General features: G+C 45.5%; 1 protein-coding gene across 1 annotated transcript; it reads right to left on the bottom strand.

The window, feature by feature from the left end:
* Window positions 1–456: 456 nt before the first annotated feature.
* Window positions 457–20,337, bottom strand: LOC144259323 (cystine/glutamate transporter-like). The gene is made up of 12 exons (XM_077807532.1): window positions 20,142–20,337; window positions 17,338–17,464; window positions 16,453–16,568; window positions 15,685–15,810; window positions 13,995–14,094; window positions 13,837–13,881; window positions 13,513–13,636; window positions 13,048–13,151; window positions 12,427–12,574; window positions 11,467–11,616; window positions 1,760–1,934; window positions 457–521 (listed from the first exon to the last, which is right to left on the bottom strand). The coding sequence occupies exons 1-12, from the start codon at window positions 20,335–20,337 to the stop codon at window positions 457–459; spliced, it is 1,476 nt and encodes a 491-aa protein (XP_077663658.1).
* Window positions 20,338–21,739: the final 1,402 nt, after the last annotated feature.

Genomic DNA, 21,739 nt, shown 5'->3' with positions numbered 1-21,739 from the left:
CTCAGCACATCATTTCAGATCTCCATAACCTTCCATCTGAAAGCTGAACTTGTTTTCCATAGCGGTCCATGTGAATGATATTTGGATTGTGAAACAGTCACTCTGCTTCACCTTGTCTTTCCTCAAGGTCTAGGAAGTCAAAAATCATGTGTGTCACTGAGAGATGGACCAACCTACAAAATTTGAATCCTGCTTTTTGAACACCTCCAAAAGTCAGATGTGGAGTTTGGGTTTAGAAAGACCGAAGTGGATGCAAAATTCTGATCCAGATCCTGAGTATCAAAGCTTGGAGGTGTTTGTATCCAGGTTATTTGTTCTGGACATCTCTAGTTGCACTGCATTCACTGCAAAATTAAGAGTGCCTCTTGGTCTCTCAGCAGGCCAAAAGGATCAGAAATGGGATAGTGGCTTTCATTGGAGAAGCCACTATGTGTCTTCTCCAATAAGATGTGGTCCTCAATAAGTCTTGACTTCCTGTCTGACTACTTCCAGCAGTACCTGAAGTTTGAGTGTAAGATAATCTGCCACAAGAAAAAAAGGAGAGAGGAATGCTTAATTTGTTTTTTGAACTATGTAAAACTGGTGTTTGGATGGAGTATTTTGTGTGGAGAAACAATTTATTTCAGTACAACTGAAACTATGTCCAATACAGTCCATTCTTTAGCAAAAGGTATCTCTGCTACCTTTTCCTCTGTATCTTCTTAGACATTTTCAATGGTTGTTGACAGTACAGAACCCAGGGACAATTTACTAATGCACCAAGTCTAAAGAAGTCAGGGTGCAGGATAAAACACTGATATGATCAATGCTTTATCTGAGAGACAAACATTGTATTTAAGGTGGCAGAGCTACTCCTGAAACTTTGTGCTTGATACCACATGGGGAAGCCTCTCAAAATATATCTTACTTGTATTCCAGATCCCTTGTCCATACATACTTCCTAAGACTTTTCTAAAGACCAGATAAAAACTTGGTGTTCCAGGACCAACATGTATATTTTGCCTGTTTACAAGTATATACTGGGAACAAGAGAAAACATACACAGTATTTCCCTTCTCTTCCTATCAACGCTTTCCCCAGACTTTCAGCAGAAATAGGTATGTACAGCATCATAATTAGGAGTCTACCAAATTCGCGAGTGTGAAAATCATGTCACGGACCGTGAAATCTCATCTCTCCTATGAAATCTGGTCTCTGACTACCCAGCTATGAAGGCAGAGCAGAGAACTGTGGCTGCTGCCCTGGTGCCCAGCTCTGAAGGCAGTGCCACCTGTCAGTCACAGCGGAGAAGTGAGGGTGGCAATACCGTGACCCCCTAATAGGCCCTTTTGGGTCCAGGCCCCTAGTTTGAGAAACACTGCAGAGAAATCACATATTTTTCATGGGCTGGTCATGGCATAAACAACAAATTTCATGGATGTGTAACACATCCAAGAAATTTGCTATTTATGCCATGGCCAACCCATGAAAATGGTGTGATTTCTCTGCGATTTAAGTAGACCCCTAATCACAATACATTTTTATTAGAGATGGGGCCAAATTGCAACCCTAGAACAAAACCCCTGAACTTTGGTGACATTCAGATCCAGAGCCAATCACTGCAGCTTGGGTCATCCTCTAATTTTAATTTCTATAGTTCCTTGTATTAAACCCAGACTTAGTACATACAGCCTCTCGTAGGTGGTGATTAACGAATCCTGAGTAGAATCTAATACTACATTATGTTTAAGGTTATCCCTTTGATCAGATTTATACTCACGGAATGTGGTACGGCAACAGTCGGGTATTGGCCTGGTGATCACCAAGAAGTAGACTGGAAAACCACTTAAAACCATGGCACAGCCAGTGCTGACATACACTGGGTCTGAGTAGAAAGACATTCCCACTGCAAAGAGGCAGACGATGGTGTAGCAGACAGGAATGAAGAGGGGAACCTGGAGAAAAGAGCACAGACCTATCTAATCATATCTGACTATTTGTAATCTGTCTTAATTTGTCCAAACACATTATGTGTTAGCTTGTACCCAAATATTTATCAATAGCTAGACTCCTGTGTCCAGAAGACAAGAAACCTGGCCAGTCCAATCTTTCTGTACAGTCTGTCTCCAAACAAGTGGGATTCATGATCTCTGATATAGTCAAATTTGCGATCTACTACATTACAGGTTTCAGAGTAACAGCCGTGTTAGTCTGTATTCGCAAAAAGAAAAGGAGTACTTGTGGCACCTTAGAGACTAACCAATTTATTTGAGCATGAGCTTTCGTGAGCTACAGCTCACTTCATCAGATGCATACCGTGGAAACTGCAGCAGACTTTATATATACACAGAGAATATGAAACAATACCTCCTCCCACCCCACTGTCCTGCTGGTAATAGCTTATCTAAAGTAATCATCAGGTTAGGCCATTTCCAGCACAAATCCAGGTTTTCTCACCCTCCACCCCCCCACACAAATTCACTCTCCTGCTGGTGATAGCCCATCCAAAGTGACAACTCTTTACACAATGTGCATGATAATCAAGTTAGGCCATTTCCTGCACAAATCCAGGTTCTCTCACTCCCTCACCCCCTCCAAAAACAGTGAGTTTGTGTGTGTATGGGGGTGGGTTTTTGGAGGGGGGTGAGGGAGTGAGAGAACCTGGATTTGTGCAGGAAATGGCCTAACTTGATTATCATGCACATTGTGTAAAGAGTTGTCACTTTGGATGGGCTATCACCAGCAGGAGAGTGAATTTGTGTGGGGTGGTGGAGGGTGAGAAAACCTGGATTTGTGCTGGAAATGGCCTAACCTGATGATTACTTTAGATAAGCTATTACCAGCAGGACAGTGGGGTGGGAGGAGGTATTGTTTCATATTCTCTGTGTATATATAAAGTCTGCTGCAGTTTCCACGGTATGCATCTGATGAAGTGAGGTGTAGCTCACGAAAGATCATGCTCAAATAAATTGGTTAGTCTCTAAGGTGCCACAAGTACTCCTTTTCTTTTTACTACATTACAGTAACACCACCAGCGCATACTCTCACCTCTCTTGATGAGGTATAGAAGCAGACATTAGAGACCATCTCAGGAGTCACCATATATAAAATTTAACACCTTATCCAGCCAGGAATTTAGCAGGAGGCAGAAACCTACCATGCCCCAGCTGCTTTCTGAGTTTATTACGGACTGGTCTTAGCTCTCATCTGTTGATGTTGCTGGTGGAAAATCATGAGCATGTGCTACCATGAGTAGCACGTGCCCTTTCAAATAAATGATTTTCAATGTGCTTATGTAGTCATGCAATTCATTTTGAGCAGTCTCTAGTTTGCCTCCGGGAAGGCCAAATAAGCTTGAGAGACTGCTTCATGCTAGCAGCACCATACCTCAATGTATAGTTTAGAGTAGCTACCACTGTAACTTAAAAAGCTCTCTGGGAAGCCAAATGACCTGGGCTGTTTAAAGTTCAGGATAAATTAGCAGACCCTAATAGAACTGCAAAGAGATTTTTTTGGACCGTGGATCCAATCTCACCCAGTTTCCATACAATCCAATGGAAAAAAAGTTTGATCCTAATCTCAGATTTCTCCAGACAGTTCAGCTAAAATAAAAATCTCCCTTCAAGCTCTTTTAGACTCTAGTCTTTCATAATCAGAGGTGATCTGCTGTTCATGCCATGACTGCTATAAACTAACAAACAACTCACAGGCTAGTTTGGTTCTCTTTCCTAGTCTGTGTTCCTCAGGGTATGTCTACACTACGGAATAAGGTCGAATTTATAGAAGTGGTTTTTTTAGAAATCGGTTTTATATATTCAAGTGTGTGCGTCCCCACAGAAAATGCTCTAAGTGCATTAAGTGCATTAACTCGGCGGAGTGCTTCCACAGTACCGAGGCTAGAGTCGACTTCCGGAGCATTGCACTGTGGGTAGCTATCCCACAGTTCCCGCAGTCTCCGCTGCCCATTGGAATTCTGGGTTGAGATCCCAATGCCTGATGGGGCTAAAACATTGTCGCGGGTGGTTCTGGGTACATATCGTCAGGCCCCCCTTCCCTCCCTCCCTCCGTGAAAGCAAGGGCAGACAATCGTTTCGCGCCTATTTTCCTGAGTTACCTGTGCAGACGCCATACCACGACAAGCATGGAGCCCGCTCAGGTAACCGTCACCCTATGTCTCCTGGGTGCTGGCAGACGTGGTACGGCATTGCTACACAGTAGCAGCAACCCCTTGCCTTGTGGCAGCAGACGGTACAGTACGACTGGTAGGCGTCATCGTCATGTCCGAGGTGCTCCTGGCCACGTCGGCTGGGAGCGCCTGGACAGACATGGGCGCAGGGACTAAATTTGGAGTGACTTGACCAGGTCATTCTCTTTAGTCCTGCAGTCTGTCCTATTGAACCGTCTTATGGTGAGCGGGCAGGCGATACGGATTGCTAGCAGTTGTACTGTACCATCTTCTGCCGGGCAGGCAAGAGATGAGGATTGCTAGCAGTCGTATTGTACCATCTTCTGCCAGGCAGGCAAGAGATGAGGATGGCTAGCAGTCGTACTGTACCATCTTCTGCCGAGCAGCATGAGATGTGGATGGCATGCAGTCCTTCTGCACCGTCTGTTGCCAGCCAAAGATGTAAAAGATAGATGGAGTGGATCAAAACAAGAAATAGACCAGATTTGTTTTATACTCATTTGCCTCCTCCCCTGTTTAGGGGACTCATTCCTCTAGGTCACACTGCAGTCACTCACAGAGAAGGTGCAGCGAGGTAAATCTAGCCATGTATCAATCAGAGGCCAGGCTAACCTCCTTGTTCCAATAAGAACAATAACTTAGGTGCACCATTTCTTATTGGAACCCTCCATGAAATCCTGCCTGAAATACTCCTTGATGTAAAGACACCCCCTTTGTTGATTTTAGCTCCCTGAAGCCAACCCTGTAAGCCGTGTCGTCAGTCGCCCCTCCCTCCGTCAGAGCAACGGCAGACAATCATTCCGCGCCTTTTTTCTGTGCGGACGCCATACCAAGGCAAGCATAGAGGCCGCTCAGCTCACTTTGGCAATTAGGAGCACATTAAACACCACACGCATTATCCAGCAGTATATGCAGCACCAGAACCTGGCAAAGCGATACCGGGCGAGGAGGCGACGTCAGCGCGGTCACGTGAGTGATCAGGACAAGGATACAGATTTCTCTGAAAGCATGGGCCCTGCCAATGCATGCATCATGGTGCTAATGGGGCAGGTTCATGCTGTGGAACGCCGATTCTGGGCTCGGGAAACAAGCACAGACTGGTGGGACCGCATAGTGTTGCAGGTCTGGGACAATTCCCAGTGGCTGCGAAACTTTTGCATGCGTAAGGGCACTTTCATGGAACTTTGTGACTTGCTTTCTCCTGCCCTGAGGTGCATGAATACCAAGATGAGAGCAGCCCTCACAGTTGAAAAGCGAGTGGCGATAGCCCTGTGGAAGCTTGCAACGCCAGACAGCTACCGGTCAGTTGGGAATCAATTTGGAGTGGGCAAATCTAATGTTGGGGCTGCTGTGATGCAAGTAGCCCACGCAATCAAAGATCTGCTGATATCAAGGGTAGTGACCCTGGGAAATGTGCAGGTCATAGTGGATGGCTTTGCTGCAATGGGATTCCCTAACTGTGGTGGGGCCATAGACGGAACCCATATCCCTATCTTGGCACCGGAGCACCAAGCCGCCGAGTACATAAACCGCAAGGGGTACTTTTCGATAGTGCTGCAAGCTCTGGTGGATCACAAGGGATGTTTCACCAACATCAACGTGGGATGGCCGGGAAAGGTACATGACGCTCGCATCTTCAGGAACTCTGGTCTGTTTCAAAAGCTGCAGGAAGGGACTTTATTCCCAGACCAGAAAATAACTGTTGGGGATGTTGAAATGCCTATATGTATCCTTGGGGACCCAGCCTACCCCTTAATGCCATGGCTCATGAAGCCATACACAGGCAGCCTGGACAGTAGTCAGGAGCTGTTCAACTACAGGCTGAGCAAGTGCAAAACGGTGGTAGAGTGTGCATTTGGATGTTTAAAGGCGCGCTGGCGCAGTTTACTGACTCGGTGAGACCTCAGCGAAACCAATATTCCCACTGTTATTACTGCTTGCTGTGTGCTCCACAATATCTGTGAGAGTAAGGGGGAGACGTTTATGGCGGGGTGGGAGGTTGAGGCAAATCGCCTGGCTGCTGGTTACGCGCAGCCAGACACCAGGGTGGTTAGAAGAGCACAGGAGGGCGCGGTATGCATCAGAGAAGCTTTGAAAACCAGTTTCATAACTGGCCAGGCTACGGTGTGAAAGTTCTGTTTGTTTCTCCTTGATGAAACCCCCCGCCCCTTGGTTCACTCTACTTCCCTGTAAGCTAACCACCCGCCCCTCCTCCCTTCAATCACCGCTTGCAGAGGCAATAAAGTCATTGTTGCTTCACATTCATGCATTCTTTATTCATTCATCACACAAATAGGGGGTTGACTACCAACGTAGCCCAGGAGGGGTGGTGGAGGAGGGAAGGAAAATGCCACACAGCATTTTAAGCACAGCACTTTAAAAGTTTACAACTTTAAAATTTATTGAATGACAGCCTTCTTTTTTTGGGGCAATCCTCTGTGGTGGAGTGGCTGGTTGGCCGGAGGCCCCCCCACCGTGTTCTTGGGCGTCTGGGTGTGGAGGCTATGGAACTTGGGGAGGAGGGCGGTTGGTTACACAGGGGCTGTAGTGGCAGTCTGTGCTCCAGCTGCCTTTGCTGCAGCTCAACCATACACTGGAGCATACTGGTTTGGTCCGCCAGCAGCCTCAGCATTGAATCCTGCCTCCTCTCATCATGCTGCCGCCACATTTGAGCTTCAGCCCTGTCTTCAGCCCACCACTTATTCTCTTCAGCTCACCACCTCTCCTCCCAGTCATTTTGTGCTTTCCTGCACTCTGACATTATTTGCCTCCACGCATTCGTCTGTGCTCTGTCAGTATGGGAGGACAGCATGAGCTCGGAGAACATTTCATTGCGAGTGCATTTTTTTTTTCTTTCTAAGCTTCACTAGCCTCTGGGAAGGAGAAGATCCTGTGATCATTGAAACACATGCAGCTGGTGGAGGAAAAAAAAGGGACAGTGGTATTTAAAAAGACACATTTTATAAAACAGTGGCTACACTGTTTCAGGGTAAACCTTGCTGTTAACATTACATACATAGCACATGTGCTTTCGTTACAAGGTCGCATTTTGCCTCCCCCCACTGCATGGCTACCCCCTCAACCTTCCCCCCCCCCCGTGGCTAACAGCGGGGAACATTTCTGTTTAGCCACAGGCAAACAGCCCAGCAGGAACGGGCTCCTCTGAGTGTCCCCTGAGGAAAAGCACTCTATTTCGACCAGGTGACCATGAATTATATCTCACTCTCCTGAGGATAACACAGAGAGATAAAGAACGGATGTTGTTTGAATGCCAGCAAACATACACTGCAATGCTTTGTTGTACAATGATTCCCGAGTACGTGTTACTGGCCTGGAGTGGTAAAGTGTCCTACCATGAAGGACGCAATAAGGCTGCCCTCGCCAGAAACCTTTTGCAAAGGCTTTGGGAGTACATCCAGGAGAACCGCGAATGCCAGGGCAAAGTAATCCTTTCACATGCTTGCTTTTAAACCATGTATAGTATTTTAAAAGGTACACTCACCAGAGGTCCCTTCTCCACCTGCTGGGTCCAGGAGGCAGCCTTGGGTGGGTTCGGGGGGTACTGGCTCCAGGTCCAGGGTGAGAAACAGTTCCTGGCTGTCTGGAAAACCGGTTTCTCCGCTTGCTTGCTGCGAGCTATCTACAACCTCATCATCATCATCATCATCTTCGTCCCCAAAACCTGCTTCCGTATTGCCTCCATCTCCATTGAAGGAGTCAAACAACATGGCTGGGGTAGTGGTGGCTGAACCCCCTAAAATGGCATGCAGCTCATCATAGAAGCAACATGTTCTCTTCTCTGACCCAGAGCGGCCGTTCGCCTCTCTGGTTTTCTGGTAGGCTTGCCTCAGCTCCTTCAGTTTCATGCGGCACTGCTTCGGGTCCCTGTTATGGCCTCTGTCCTTCATGCCCTGGGAGATTTTGACAAAGGTTTTGGCATTTCGAAAACTGGAACGGAGTTCTGATAGCACGGATTCCTCTCCCCAAACAGCGATCAGATCCCGTACCTCCCGTTCGGTCCATGCTGGAGCTCTTTTGCGATTCTGGGACTCCATCATGGTCACCTCTGCTGATGAGCTCTGCATGGTCACCTGCAGCTTGCCACGCTGGCCAAACAGGAAATGAGATTCAAAAGTTCGCGGTTCTTTTCCTGTCTACCTGGCCAGTGCATCTGAGTTCAGAGTGCTGTCCAGAGCAGTCACTGTGGAGCACTCTGGGATAGCTCCCGGAGACCAATACCGTCGAATTGTGTCCACAGTACCCCAAATTCGAGCCAGCAAGGCCGATTTAAGCGCTAATCCACTTGTCAGGGGTGGAGTAAGGAAATCGATTTTAAGAGCCCTTTAAGTCGAAATAAAGGGCTTCATCGTGTGGACGGGTGCAGGTTTACATCGATTTAATGTTGCTAAATTCGACCTAAAGTCCTAGTGTAGACCAGGGCTCAGGGTCAGCACACTTTAGCACACATACCGGTTAGTTAACTAAGTAATGAAAAAAAGCCAAGCAAGTAATCACCTAGGAAGAAATTAAACAACTAGTTGGGAGTTAGTAAAAAACCTCAACCTCCTGCATCTTCTGTATGTTCTGAATCCCTTGTGGTAACGGAGATCATGGTAGCCAAACCAACTGGGGATTCAAATTGCAGTTTGAGGATCTCATTCCCATGCAATTACCCATAGTGCTGCTCCTCTGTTCGGGGGGGTGTAAGGGATGAAGCTTCTCGCTTGTGTTAGTTTTCTATTATTTTTAAGCATAAAATCTAACAGAAAAAAATGAGCAATCATAATAATTATACAAATAAATGGAACAATATCAACAGTAAGGATTTTCCTCTATGGCCACTAGAGAGCAGCATCTGTACATATCACACTTAAACTGGTCTTTCCTCTTTCAGAAAGGCAGTTCCTCAGGCAGAAGAATAAAGCCCGTCTAAATAGTCCACTATTCAATTTGTCTCTTTTTAAACTCTCAGAAGTGTTTTTAAAGCCCAAATTTAGACCGAACAGAAGGAGGGAAAAACTTTGGGAGGGGGGAAATCAGTATGTTGCTGATTTCTTTGTTAAACACACACACTTTATCCAATGATTCTAGTTCAAGAAAATATATTTTAAAAGGGTGGTTCTGGGTGAATTTGTCGGTGCAGCCAGCATACTGTCTGGGAAAGTTGAGGGTGTCTTTTAATACGCTCCTTTAGCAAGGACTTGGAGTGGCGTGGCAGGCAGGGATGGAAAGAAAATTCACCGAGGAGAAAAAAAGGGTCAGTACAGTTTGGGGGATAGACAAAGGTTCAAGCTGGTGCTTGTTTTTTCTTGAACTGCTTCACAAAATGCTCCTCTAACACATACAGACGGTGGCACTCTTGCACCGGTAACTGGCTGGAAGCATCTCACAGGCAGAGAAGGGATATGAACAAATTCTTAGCATCTAAATCAGGGGTGGGCAAACTTTTTGGCCCAAGGGCCATATCTGGGCATGGAAATTGTATGGTGGGCCATGAATACTCACAAAATTGGGGTTGGGGTGCAGGAGGGGGTAAGGGCTCTGGTTGGGGGTGCAGGCTCTGGGGTGGGGCCAGAAATGAGGAGTTCAGGGTGCAGGAGGGGGCTCCGGGCTGGCAGGTGGGGTGCGGGGTGGACTCTGGCTGGGGATGGAGGAGTTTGGGGAGTAGGAGGCTGCTCCAGCTAGGACCAACGGGTTCAGAGGTGGGAGGGGGATCAGGATTGGGGTAGGGGTTTGGGGTGTGGGGGAGTGAGGGCTCCAGCTTGGGGTACAGGCTCTGGGGTGGGGCTGGAGATGAGGGGTGTGGGGTGCAGGAGAGTGCTCCATGCTGGGATTGAGGGGTTTGGAGGGCAGGAGGGGGTTCAGGGCTAGGGCAGGGGGTTGGGGCTCGGGGGAGGCTCAGGGGTGCAGGCTCCGGGCGGCGCTTACCTCAAGCGGCTCCTGGAGGCAGCGGCATATCCCTTCTCCGGCTCCTATGCAGAGGCATTGCCAGGCAGCTCTGCATGCTGCCCTGTCCTCAGGCACCGCCCCTGCAGCTCCCATTGACCACGGTTTGCGACCAATGGGAGCTTCAGGGCTGGTGCTTGGGGCAGCGTGCAGAGCAGAGTCCCTGGCTGCCTCTATGCATAGGAGCTAGAGGACAGCCATGTTGCTGCTTCCAGGAGCCACGTGGAGCAGGCCCCGACCCTGCTTCCTAGCTGGAGCACGGCAAGCCCCAGACCCCACTCCCCAGCAGCAATTCGGGGGCTGGATTAAAAACAGCTGACGGGCCAGATTCGGCCCACGGGCCATAGTTTGCCCACCCCTGATCTAAATAAAACCCCATCCGTTCACTTAGAGCTCAGCAGACACCCTATCTGGGGAGTAGACCTGATAAGAATGGCATGGGGCAGAGAAGAGGAGCATTGTGGGAGTCAGGAAAACTGCATAATCCAGAATCCACTTTGATTCCCCATTGCAAACATTATGCAGCATGAAAAATGGTAGGCAGGTTGAAACCCACCTTCCCTTTCTGCTCCTAAGGTGGTCCCTAATACAACTGGAAATAGGAAACACTCCCACATACAGGACTATGGGCTCAGGATGCAGCTCTCCAGCCCAAACTTTGTTGCTCTCAGCTTCCAGAGTATGTGTCTCCTGACCCCACAGAGACGGACGATGCACATGAGTTGAATGGACTAGATCAAAATTACGCCTTCTATAAGCTGCTGTTGGTTGATTGCTGTGCATTTCTTACTCCTCTAAAGCCTGTTTTGGTGGTGGCTGTACTTGAGCAAACTTACAGCACAATGTTTGGGGGTAGAAGGGAAGAGCAGTTGGAAGACCTCTCTGGGAAGAGGAAACTAGGGACTGGGATAAAGGGGTCTTGGAGGAAGAAACTCTAGGAACAAACTAAGCTCAGGAGGAAGCTTTGGCTGAGGCTTGTGCTTTGTTGCGGCAAACCCCATGCGGGGTGTTTGGACACTAGCCTGTGTGTGTGTGTGTATCAGAGAGTGGGGTGGGGGCTGTCTATTCTCACCAGATCTCCTGACTCCCAATCTGACCCCCTACCCGCTGGGCTATGCTACCTTCTTAATTAAACCTGACTGTTCACACCTGGGTAGAACACGGCTTTCTGAAGGCTGACTGACCTTTCCAGTGGCAGACAAAAGGTCCCCCATGCCGGGTAAGTTCCCTTTAGACTTAGGAGAGGTGAGGTAATGTGCTGCATGTTCTAGTGCTCAGTGAACGACGCGGAGAGAAGCCAGTTATAACAACGATGGGCCTGTGCACTCCTGGCTTTGAAACCGGCCATGCGTTACCTTGAATGGCCTGGGCAGCTCCGGGTGACGGTAACGATGGATGATGAGCCCAAGTGTGGCTAATCCTATGAAAAGCCATCGGGAAAAGCTGAAGAAATTCAGTAGGTGGTAGATGTCTCCAATGCACACCATGGCGGTAACCAGTGGGAACTGGGGGTTGTAAAGATGAAACACATTCATTAAATCCTCATCCCAGCCTTTAGCAATTTAAACATGGATGGGTCAGAAACTCACATGTACAGTCAGCTGCAGTATGATAAAGCTCGCATGGTCTGGTTAGGACCAATTTTGATGCTGAGCTGAGACCATTATATTCTCTTCATATGAGGTTTCAGGGTGGGAATGCATGGTCGGTAAAAGGCTGCATTTCGAAATAAACGAGTTTTCACCACTTCAATCAAAGATGACACTGCTAGTGTTAGAAGGTACCTAACAATGCCCAGGCAAAATTGGTGAAACATTTCGCACAAAAATTCAGTCCATGTGATTTTGCTCCATCCCCGAAATGTCAGTGTTTGTAACATTTGAACCACTGAATTATTGACAAAGAAAACAGACAAAACCTGGAAGAGACATTTTTGTGGGATAATTTTGAGGAGTGGTTGTGGAAGGTGTTGATAGCAGCAACCCTCTTAGTTTAAGCCACATGGTCAACTGGATTTTAAACTCAGGACAAGGAGCCAGGAGATCATGAGTTCAAATCCCACCTCTGTCACTAAGCGACTTTGATAATGCTTTCCAATATGCAGTCAAGGTAAACTCGTTTGCAGGGTGAGTGAATATCCACAGAAACCTTTTTGCAGTATTGTACCCCTTTCACTCTTCAGAGACCTGAGAGTAACTTGATTCCCTTTAAATCTCACACACCTGTCCAGACTCTGCATAGTGACATGTAAAATAAGAAGCCAATCAGAACTGCAGGACAGTAGAAATTCCAATTGAAAAATCGGATCTCCTCACCATTAACATGATGGCTGGAAGGGGAGTGTGCCTTCGGATGTGGATCATGGAGAAGAGAGGAGGCCATTGACCCTCCCTTGAAGCCACAAATAGAGTCCTGAGAGAAGACATGGAGCAGTACAAGAACCTGAGTTCCAGTCTCCTGCATCTGCACTAGAGAACAATCACTGGTAGTTGAACTGGTGGCATAAAGCCAGCATAAGTACCAACAATACAGGCTGTTCACACTAACCATGCTAATTAGGGTGCAGTTTTGCCCCAAGTCCACACTTGTACTGGACTACATCCTTGTAGCTGCACCATCCTCTGCTAACCTATCCCACAGTGCCTGACACAGCTTCCTGAAACAGTAGTTTGTGGGAGATTTTGAAAAACAAAGTCAAACTCCCTTTATTTTCTGGGAAATTCCCATAAGTCCCCAAGAACTGGCCCCGTTTCCAAGTTCATTTCTCATGTTGGAGGGCAAGATGTTCTGGCACTGCCTTGGAGAACCAGGAGGATTGCTTGTGTGTCAACTAGCTGATGAGTGATATCTACTTGTGTGTTGTCAACAGATTTGGTGGCAGTGCCCTCCTCCTGTTTATACTGCAAATCAGTTAGCAAGATTTAAAAGAATCTGACCTTGAAAATCCAAAGATCCCCCCATTCATGGTTCCAAAGCAGGACAGGGCAACCAGGATGGGAATCATGGAGATAAGTCTTTGGAAAGCTTTTTGTGCAAAACTCTGGAGGAAAGACATGCTTTGGTTCAGAAACACCCTGGTAATCCCTGAATGGTATCAGAATTAATGGAAAGAGCTGGATGGCCTTCCACTGAAAGGTTTAAAACAGAACTTCATTTACTCCCAAGTCTGTATTACCTATTCTTCTTCCCCACTGCCATCCTGATCTCTATTTCTTATTCCATCTCCTCAGGCAAGTCTAAGAGGTATTATTGCTTGCGGATACTCTTGAAAGTGACAAAGCTGAAGGCCTTTCCGCTATAAAATCCATTATTACTGTCCACATCCTAGAAGCTTCCCATCCCCACCCACTTAATGTAAATTTATCCCTCTGAAGAAACCTAATAATGGGGTTACAACTCACCACAGCCACAGCCTGGGAAGCCAGCACATCCTCTGCTGTCAAGACTGTATAATAGGAAACGTTGGTGAGCATGTACCCCACAATTACAATGACCACAGACATTATCACAGCCAGTGGGTTATTTCTACAAAAGTGAGAGAGAGACAGAGCGCTAATGAAAAAAGCTGGTTTGTTTTTGTGGGTTTTTTACTCACAGATCAGTACTACCACGCCAGGCAGTTAGAACAACTAGCACTCATTTTTCTTCCATTTAAAAGGCAGCTTATTTTGAAATAATGCTGTGTCCCCTGTGGCTGACCTTAAAGGCCCCTCTCCTATTCTTACCGTTCAGGTTGGACCAGTTCTTCTTGCACAAAGCTAGTTTGAAACCTGCAGAGTGAAAGAAGACAAGTTATGGCAGAGTTTAAATGATGGCTCAGGAGAAGCACAGTAGACTTAGGAGTAGACACTGCCATTCGTTAAAGGACCCGGGCTGCACATACCAGCCTGAATATGCAAACATCCCAGCATAAAAAGCCAAGGGCATCTTGTCCAAAGTCAGCAGTTGACTATTGAAAGCATCCTGGAAATTTTCAGTGTGGCCTAAAAAAAAAGGAGAGAAACACAGGGCTAGAGAGCGTTGGAGACAGAGACATCTCCTCTACTTGTTACCAAAAAATAAAATTTGCAGAAGAGGTTTGATTTCTCTCTGTCTCTCATACAACCCCAACAGTTTGCGGTTGCAGGATCTTCAATTATTTATAATGAATTTATAGAGCAGAGGAGGCCAAACATGGCCTGAGAGAGTCTCTATCTGTAGAAAACCTCTTTCTAGACCTGAAATGAACTCCCTGACCCCCAAACTCTGGATGTGTGCTCTGCTTCAAGATTGCACAGCCAGCTAATGCTGCTCAAGCTGTGCTACCCTGACTCCTCAGCATAAGCACCAACCACAGCCTCATGCTATGTACAACATGGGAACCACAAAACAAAGAGCTCTAGGAAGTAACACAAAAAGCGTGGAGTTAGAGGTCCTTTGGAGCAACTTCATGAAAGCACACTTCCTGCCTACACTGCCCTGCTCTCTCTCCACTGACTGCTGGAGAGGGAAGAAAAATTGAAGAGATTGAGGGTTGAGATGGACAAAAACAAAGGTGGTTTGGATGGAGATCCCATTTTATTTGGTGATTATAGGAGAAAATAAAGCTCGTGGAATCAAAAGAAAGCTGAGGTTGAAGAAAACTAAGCAGCAAGTTAAAATGGTATTTAAGAGCCTAGGAAAAAAGGGACAGTGTTCTTTAAAACACTTAAGAAATGGTAACTACAATAGAAGGACAAAAAGGAAGGGAAGAGAGAAGATAGGACAAAATTCTCTGCCGGGATCAATGGAATGATAAGGGGCTACAATGGAGAAAGTAGCCTATGTTTGGGGGAGGTTATGTATCTTCTAACATGTTTGCTGATAAATAAATACATAATAAAATTATTTATTGTTTGTGAGATCCTAATGAATGATTTACAATCCCTGTATAGTTACATTAAGTACAACCTGTAATTTCTGAGGTCTCTGACCACACTATCACTGGCAGGACTCCTTCTACCACAAGGGTGGTGCCAGGCATCCAGAGTGTCATTTGAAGGTATTCTGAACAATAAATTGCTGAGGATCTTCTGGTACAGGGGCAATCCTTCAGGTCAGAAGCATGGCCAGCCTGATGGGCTTTTTGCATGTCCCATGAAGCCAGTTCCAGATGACAACCAGAAATATGAATGTTCACCCCAATCCCTTTATTCTCTCAGGGGAAGATACAAAATGAGGACACAAGATTAATTATCCTAACTATGAACACTATGGAGGACTGGTCTACACAGGAAAGGTATACCAATATAAGCTAAGGTGTGAATTTAAACCAATATAGTTTTATATATAACCTGTGTAACTCCAAGTGTGCCCACTATGGTTCTGATATGAGTGCCCTTTTTCAGTTTCACTTTTGTGCTTTGAAAGGGGTTTAAGCTAAACAGAAAAAAAAAAGACACACTTATTTCAGAATATAAACATCTACACTGGGAGCTATACCAGTGTAACTATATCTATTAAATTATGCCGGTAGAATTATACCAGTAAAACCTTCCCATGTGGACAAGCCCTTAATGAATGCCCTCCCGCAGATCACAGCTGAGCAGACCCACCTTGGGCCAGAAGCATCATCCCTGGCACAATGATGAGCGCAAAAGCCAGGAGTTTGATGACGGATAGGACATTCTGAAGCCTGGCACTGCAGCTGACACTCCAAGAGTTCAGGATGAGGACAACGTCTGGAGGAGAAGGCAAAGACCAACATATATGGCTGGGGTTCAGAATAAATCAGAAGAATTTTACTCTCATGCTTTTCCCATTGTCTCAGCCTATTGCCCTGAGTACGCTGAATAGAGACAGCAACATTCCCTGCCCTTGGTGCTGGGAAGAATTCTTAGTGACCAGAATGTTCAAAGTGACAGATATTTTAAGACCATATGCACATGACCCAGAGTATGACATTTCCTTCCTTCCAAAATGTCATCAGCCTGATGCAGCATCTAGCCAATATTTGCCCATAAGTAAAAACAGACCTTCAAACTTGCTGGCTAGAACTCTGGTTTCATTTCCCAGCCAATCTGATAGCAGTGTATGGCCAGTGATGATTTCTACTCTCCACCCAGCTTCGCAATCCACAGATTCATTTACATCAGCTTTGTGACTTCATTTTCCCCTTTTTTTCTAGAGATGGGCCCAAACCAGAACCCCAGATCCTGAAATTTGGGTGACTCAGCATTTACTATGGAATCTAAGTTTCACAGTTTTATCTGTAATGGGACAAGCCCAAACCCTGGATGTAAACACCTCTGAATTTGCGGAGAAGGGGTTCAAAATCTGAATTAAAATTTTCTGGCTTAGGCCTATATCTGCTTTATACTTACAGTACCCCAAGAGAGCTGCGAGCTTCACAGCAGGAAGTGGGGCTGCACAGGGGGCAAAAAATGGTTCCAATATGTAGTTTCCAAATGCCAGAGAAAGCACTGCACTGTTGGCTGGCCTATCAGGAGGGATGGATTCATGGAGTTAGAAACTGACTTTCTGGTGTTAAGCTATTTTATATGCAAAAGACTACATTAAAAGAATGTTAACATTTGAAAATTTAAATTGGACAATAAAATCAGGAAATTTAGATTTCAGTCAAGCTGGAAGGGCATATTGATTGGGGTGGAATCAGTTCTGGGTCCGGTTCTGTTCAATATCTTCATCAATGATTTAGATAATGGCATAGAGAGTACACATATAAAGTTTGCAGACAATACCAAGCTGGGAGGGGTTGCAAGTGCTTTGGAGGACAGGATTAAAATTCAAAATGATCTGGAGAAACTGGAGAAATAGGTCTGAAGTAAACAGGATGAAATTCAATAAGGACAAATGCAAAGTACTCCACTTAGGAAAGAACAATCAGTTGCACACGTATAAAATGGGAAATGACTGCCTAGGAAGGAGTAGTGTAGAAAGGGATCTGGGGGTCATTGTGTATCACAGGCTAAATGTGAGTGAACCGTAGGCGCTGACTTCCACTCTACCAGGAGGTGCTAGACCCCTTCCTCCTCCCCCCCCCCCCACTCCTTCCCCCAAAGCCTAATGTGCACATATGGCTATTTACTCCTTCTGCCTTCTTTTTATTTTATAAGACTTTCGAGGTAGTGGGTATGGTTTCTCACTTTATGCACTTTTTAAAAATAATATGAGCTGGTTATCCATTTCCATGACTTTCCCAGGTCTCACTAACACCTCATTTTAGGTAGCAGAAAAAAAAAGGTTACCCGATAGCAAAGTATTCAGCCCACAGATACAAAAAACTTGGCAAAGGCCCCAGTGTCTCCAGAATATAGATATAATGTCCTCCAGACTTTGTGATTCTTGTTCCAAGTTCTGCATAGCACAAGGCACCTGGAACAGATGAAGTAAATATGCATTTAGTAAATTGTCCCATGGAATTACCACTGCACGTAGAATTTATTGAGAATTAAAGGAATCTGTTTAAAATGAGCTAAGAACACAAAATATAAGAACTGCCATACTGGGTCAGACCATGGTCCATCTTACCCAGTATTCTGTCTCTGACAATTGCCCATACCAGAACTTCAAGGGAAGAGTACAAAACAGGCAATTTTGGAGTGACCCATGTCTGTCTTCCAGTCCCAGCTTCTGGTAGTCAGAGGTTTAGGGTTGCCCCAAGCATGGGGTTGCATCCCTTACCTTTTGGCTAATAAGCATTGATGGACCTTTCCTCCATTAACTTATCTAGTTTTTTTGAACCCAGTTTTACTTTTGTCCTTCACAACATCCCATGGCAATGCATTCCACAGGTTAGTTGTGCAGTGTGTGAAAAACGACTCCTCTTGTTTGCATTAAACCCACTGCCCATTAACTTAACCGGGGGACCCTTAGCTTTAGTATTGTATGAAAGGATAAATAACAGTTTGGTATTCACTTTCTCCATCAGTCATGATTTTATAAACCTCTGTCATATCTCCCCTTCGTTGTCTCTTTTCTAAGTTGAACAGCTCTAATCTTTTTAGCCTCTCCTCAAACAGAAGCTGTCCCATATCCTTGATCATCTTTGTTGCCCATCGCCAGAGCTGGCTCTAGGCACCAGCAAACCAAGCATGTGCTTGGGGTGGCACATTTCAAGGGGTGGCTTTTTTTTTTTTTTTTGCTTGGGCAGTTGCGCTCTCAGAGCTTGGGGCGGCAAAAAACCTTGAGCCGGCCCTGCCCATCGCTGAACCTTTTCAGATCTACTGTTTCATTTTTTGAGATAGGGTGACCTGATCTGGGGATGGTATTCAAGGTGTAGGTGTGCTATGGATTTATATCGTGGCGTTACGATATTTTCTGTCTTATTTTCTATCCTTTTCCTAATAGTTCCTAATATACTGTTAACCTTTTTACTGCTGGTGCACATTGGGTAGAGTTTTCTCAGAGAACTATTCATAACAGAGGAAATGAAGGCTTTTAGTGCAAATCCCTTTATTTGCAATAATGTTGTTTCCAGGGGAGATCTATTTTCATCTGGTAAAACATTTTTGTCACTTTAATGGCATAACTTCTCCACTGACTTTATGTGGAAAAGTGCATGGAAAGAAGTTTGTCTTTGCCTTAGAAATTTACTTTAAAACACTTCATTTCTCCCATTTACCTAGCTCTAAGCCTCAAATACGCACACCTCCTCCCTCAAATATAGGTGAGCCAAGGACATGGAACATGTCTCTGATCAGAGCCATGAAGAAAAACTTGATACAGAAGGATGTAGAGAATTTCTAACCAAGTGGTTCAAATACTCTCTATTTCTCCTTCTGTATCTATGGAAAGATAGATTTTAAAACTGGCCACTTCTGTCCCAACTGTAAACCCCTCAGAACCTACCTACATGCAATGAAAGGAATATAAGCCCTGATTCACCAAAGCACTCAAACACATGCTTAATTTGAAGCACGTGTGATCCCATTGATTTCAATTGATCTGTTCATTCACATGCTTCAAGGTAAGCATATGCGTAAGTATTTTGCTGAATTGGGGCGATAACCAAGTATCAAGCTTGCATTTCAAGGGAAAACATAAAAAGAGGGTAAGCGTTATTTAATGCACTATAGCAAAGAATAACAATATGACACTAATAAAAGGAAGTCTTCAAGCTGGACATTAGAGGAAGAATGAAGTCCATTAGAAAATTTAATAACTTGACAAGGGAAGCCATTTGCGTGCCACCAAGACAGATTTTCAAGAATACACAAGATACACTAGGAGTTTAGTGGAGAGGACAATCCTTCACAAGTACAGATGGTTTGGCTAGCTGACCAATAAACACTTTATCATTTATGATCCTACTCAGCTAAAAAGAAACCTATATTTGTGATGTTATGGTTTGAGATTTTATGTATGCAAAAGAATGAAATTTTGAAGTTGATGTTTCCACAGCAGCCTCAACTAAGCCACATTATACATATATAGTAAGGTATAAGTGTAACAACATCTCCCGTAATACAAAATATTACATACAATAAACACTAGAAGGAAGAGAGACAATTGTTGTGGGATCTATGATTAAAAAAGCCACAGGAACCAGGAAATTCAAACTCTCAACCACAGCACTATAACAAAGCGTTTTTTTGCACTTACAAACCAAACAAAGCAGGAAAGTCACATACTGAAATAAACACACTTCTCCTAGGTCCCCAGAACTCTGTGGTTCTCCATCTAGTGCCCCTAGCTAGAGGCCTAAACCCCCCTTCGTCCCCCCATGCATCTAGACATTCCATAGACAAGAGAACTGCTCCCATGTCTGTACCCACATGTGGCACCACATTCACAGATCTTAAGTCTTGGGTTTTCCCCAAGTCCCTCAGACAAATCAGTTAAACAACAGATCCTTGGAACCCTGTGGACACAGGACCTTATTACTGCTTCAATTCTATGGCATTCGGAGATAGGAGTTTTGGTCCATTGTGTTCCCAGCTTATTTTTCTTGGAGAAGTAAAGTTAGGCCTTTGTCGTAAATATATATCATTCGCTAGTTTCCCCATCTACCAACAATTTAACAAGAAGGGTAAAGCAACTCACCACTCACCAAACAGAGAGAGAATCCCGCAGGCAAACCAAACGATTAAGGAGACACCCACGTTGCCGGAGTTTTTCAACACCCCTTTTGGAGAGATAAAGATGCCGCTGCCCACCATACTGCCAATGAGGAGTGAAAAAGCCCTCAGCAAAGTGATCTTTTTCCTCAGAAAAACAACCTCCTCTTCTTTCTTGGCTTTTCCCATGGCCTCTACAATTTCAGGGTATGGGTGGGCATTCAGAAGTTAAGGATTCCTTATGGGTTCTTCCCAATCCCACAGTCAACAGAGCTCACCTGTGATAGAGGAAAAGAAAGTCAGGGATTTGTGGAGCTTCTTTTGGAAATGACTGTTAAAGCCATTTTACCAACAACCCATCAAAATCTGCTGGATCTACTCTCCTCACCGATTGGCTATCACTGGGCAAAGAAACCACAGGTGCGTAAAACATGCTACACAACCATGCAATCTCTTATGTCAGAACACCTCTGGGTATTGGGTTTGCTAATTAACTTTTGCTCCTCCTGCTGCCGCAGAACATAACACACTGTAGGCTGTACATAAACAGTCCTTTAGGCCAAGATTTTCAAAAGCGATGAGTGATTTGGGGTGCCACTATAGTTCAGTGTCCGACTTGAGTTGCCCCCAAAGGACCCAATTTTCATAAACTGCTGATCACCCACACTCTGAAAATCAGGCCCCTTTCAGATGCTGCCCCTTTCAGAGTTGGGCACCTATAAATTTAGGCTGAGCAAAATCACGAATCACTTTAGAAATTTTTGGCCCTAAAAATGTTTTTTCTTTGGCAACAGTGGAGCAAAGGGTTTAATTTAATAGACATTTTGCACAAACATATCCAGAGTATCTGTTCTTGAGCCAAAATTGGCTGCCGAGCCTTTAAAACAGTGATGGGCCACCTGCGGCCCGTCAGGGTAATCTGATGGCTGGCCACGAGACAGTTTGTTTATATTTTCATGGCCACCCGCAACTCCCAGTGACTGTGGTTCGCTGTTCCCGGCCAATGGGAGCGGCAGGAAGCGGCAGCCAGCACGTGTCTGAGGCCTGTGCCACTTCCCGCAGCTCCCATTGGCCGGGAACGGCGAACCGCGGCCACTGGGAGCTGCGGGTGGCCATACAAATGTGAACTGTCTGGCGGTCCGCCAGCAGATTACCCTGATGCGCTTTGTGTGGCCCGTGGGCTGCAGGTTGCCCACCACTGTTTTAAAAAGTCAAAATAAGCTCTTTGGGTCCCTGATATGCCAGATTATCTGCTACCGCTCATCAGGGCAGGGCGTAACTTTATGAGTCTCCTAAGGCTCAGACAGGTTGCTGGAACTGATGAGCGTAAGGCTTGAGGGGTAGGGAGTAAAAACCACCAAGGCTCCTGAGCTGTGAATTGCAACACACAACTGATGTTACAAGTGGATGGTCTTACTCTGTATCTAGCTAATATGTGTGAAACAGCTACAGGCTGGTACGTGTCATATCTCTGAAAGTAGAACTACAAAGCATGTGAGTCCAATATTCAAACGTAGGACTGGTTAAAGATTGATAAAATCAATCTAAACGAAGGCGTTCTTTTGAGCACAAATATTATTGCTAAAACTTA

This window comes from Eretmochelys imbricata, chromosome 1, assembly GCF_965152235.1.
Source record: "Eretmochelys imbricata isolate rEreImb1 chromosome 1, rEreImb1.hap1, whole genome shotgun sequence".
Lineage (NCBI taxonomy): Eukaryota > Metazoa > Chordata > Testudines > Cheloniidae > Eretmochelys > Eretmochelys imbricata.
The sequence above is the reverse complement of the archived record's forward strand: the minus strand, read 5'-3'. Positions and strand labels throughout refer to the sequence as shown.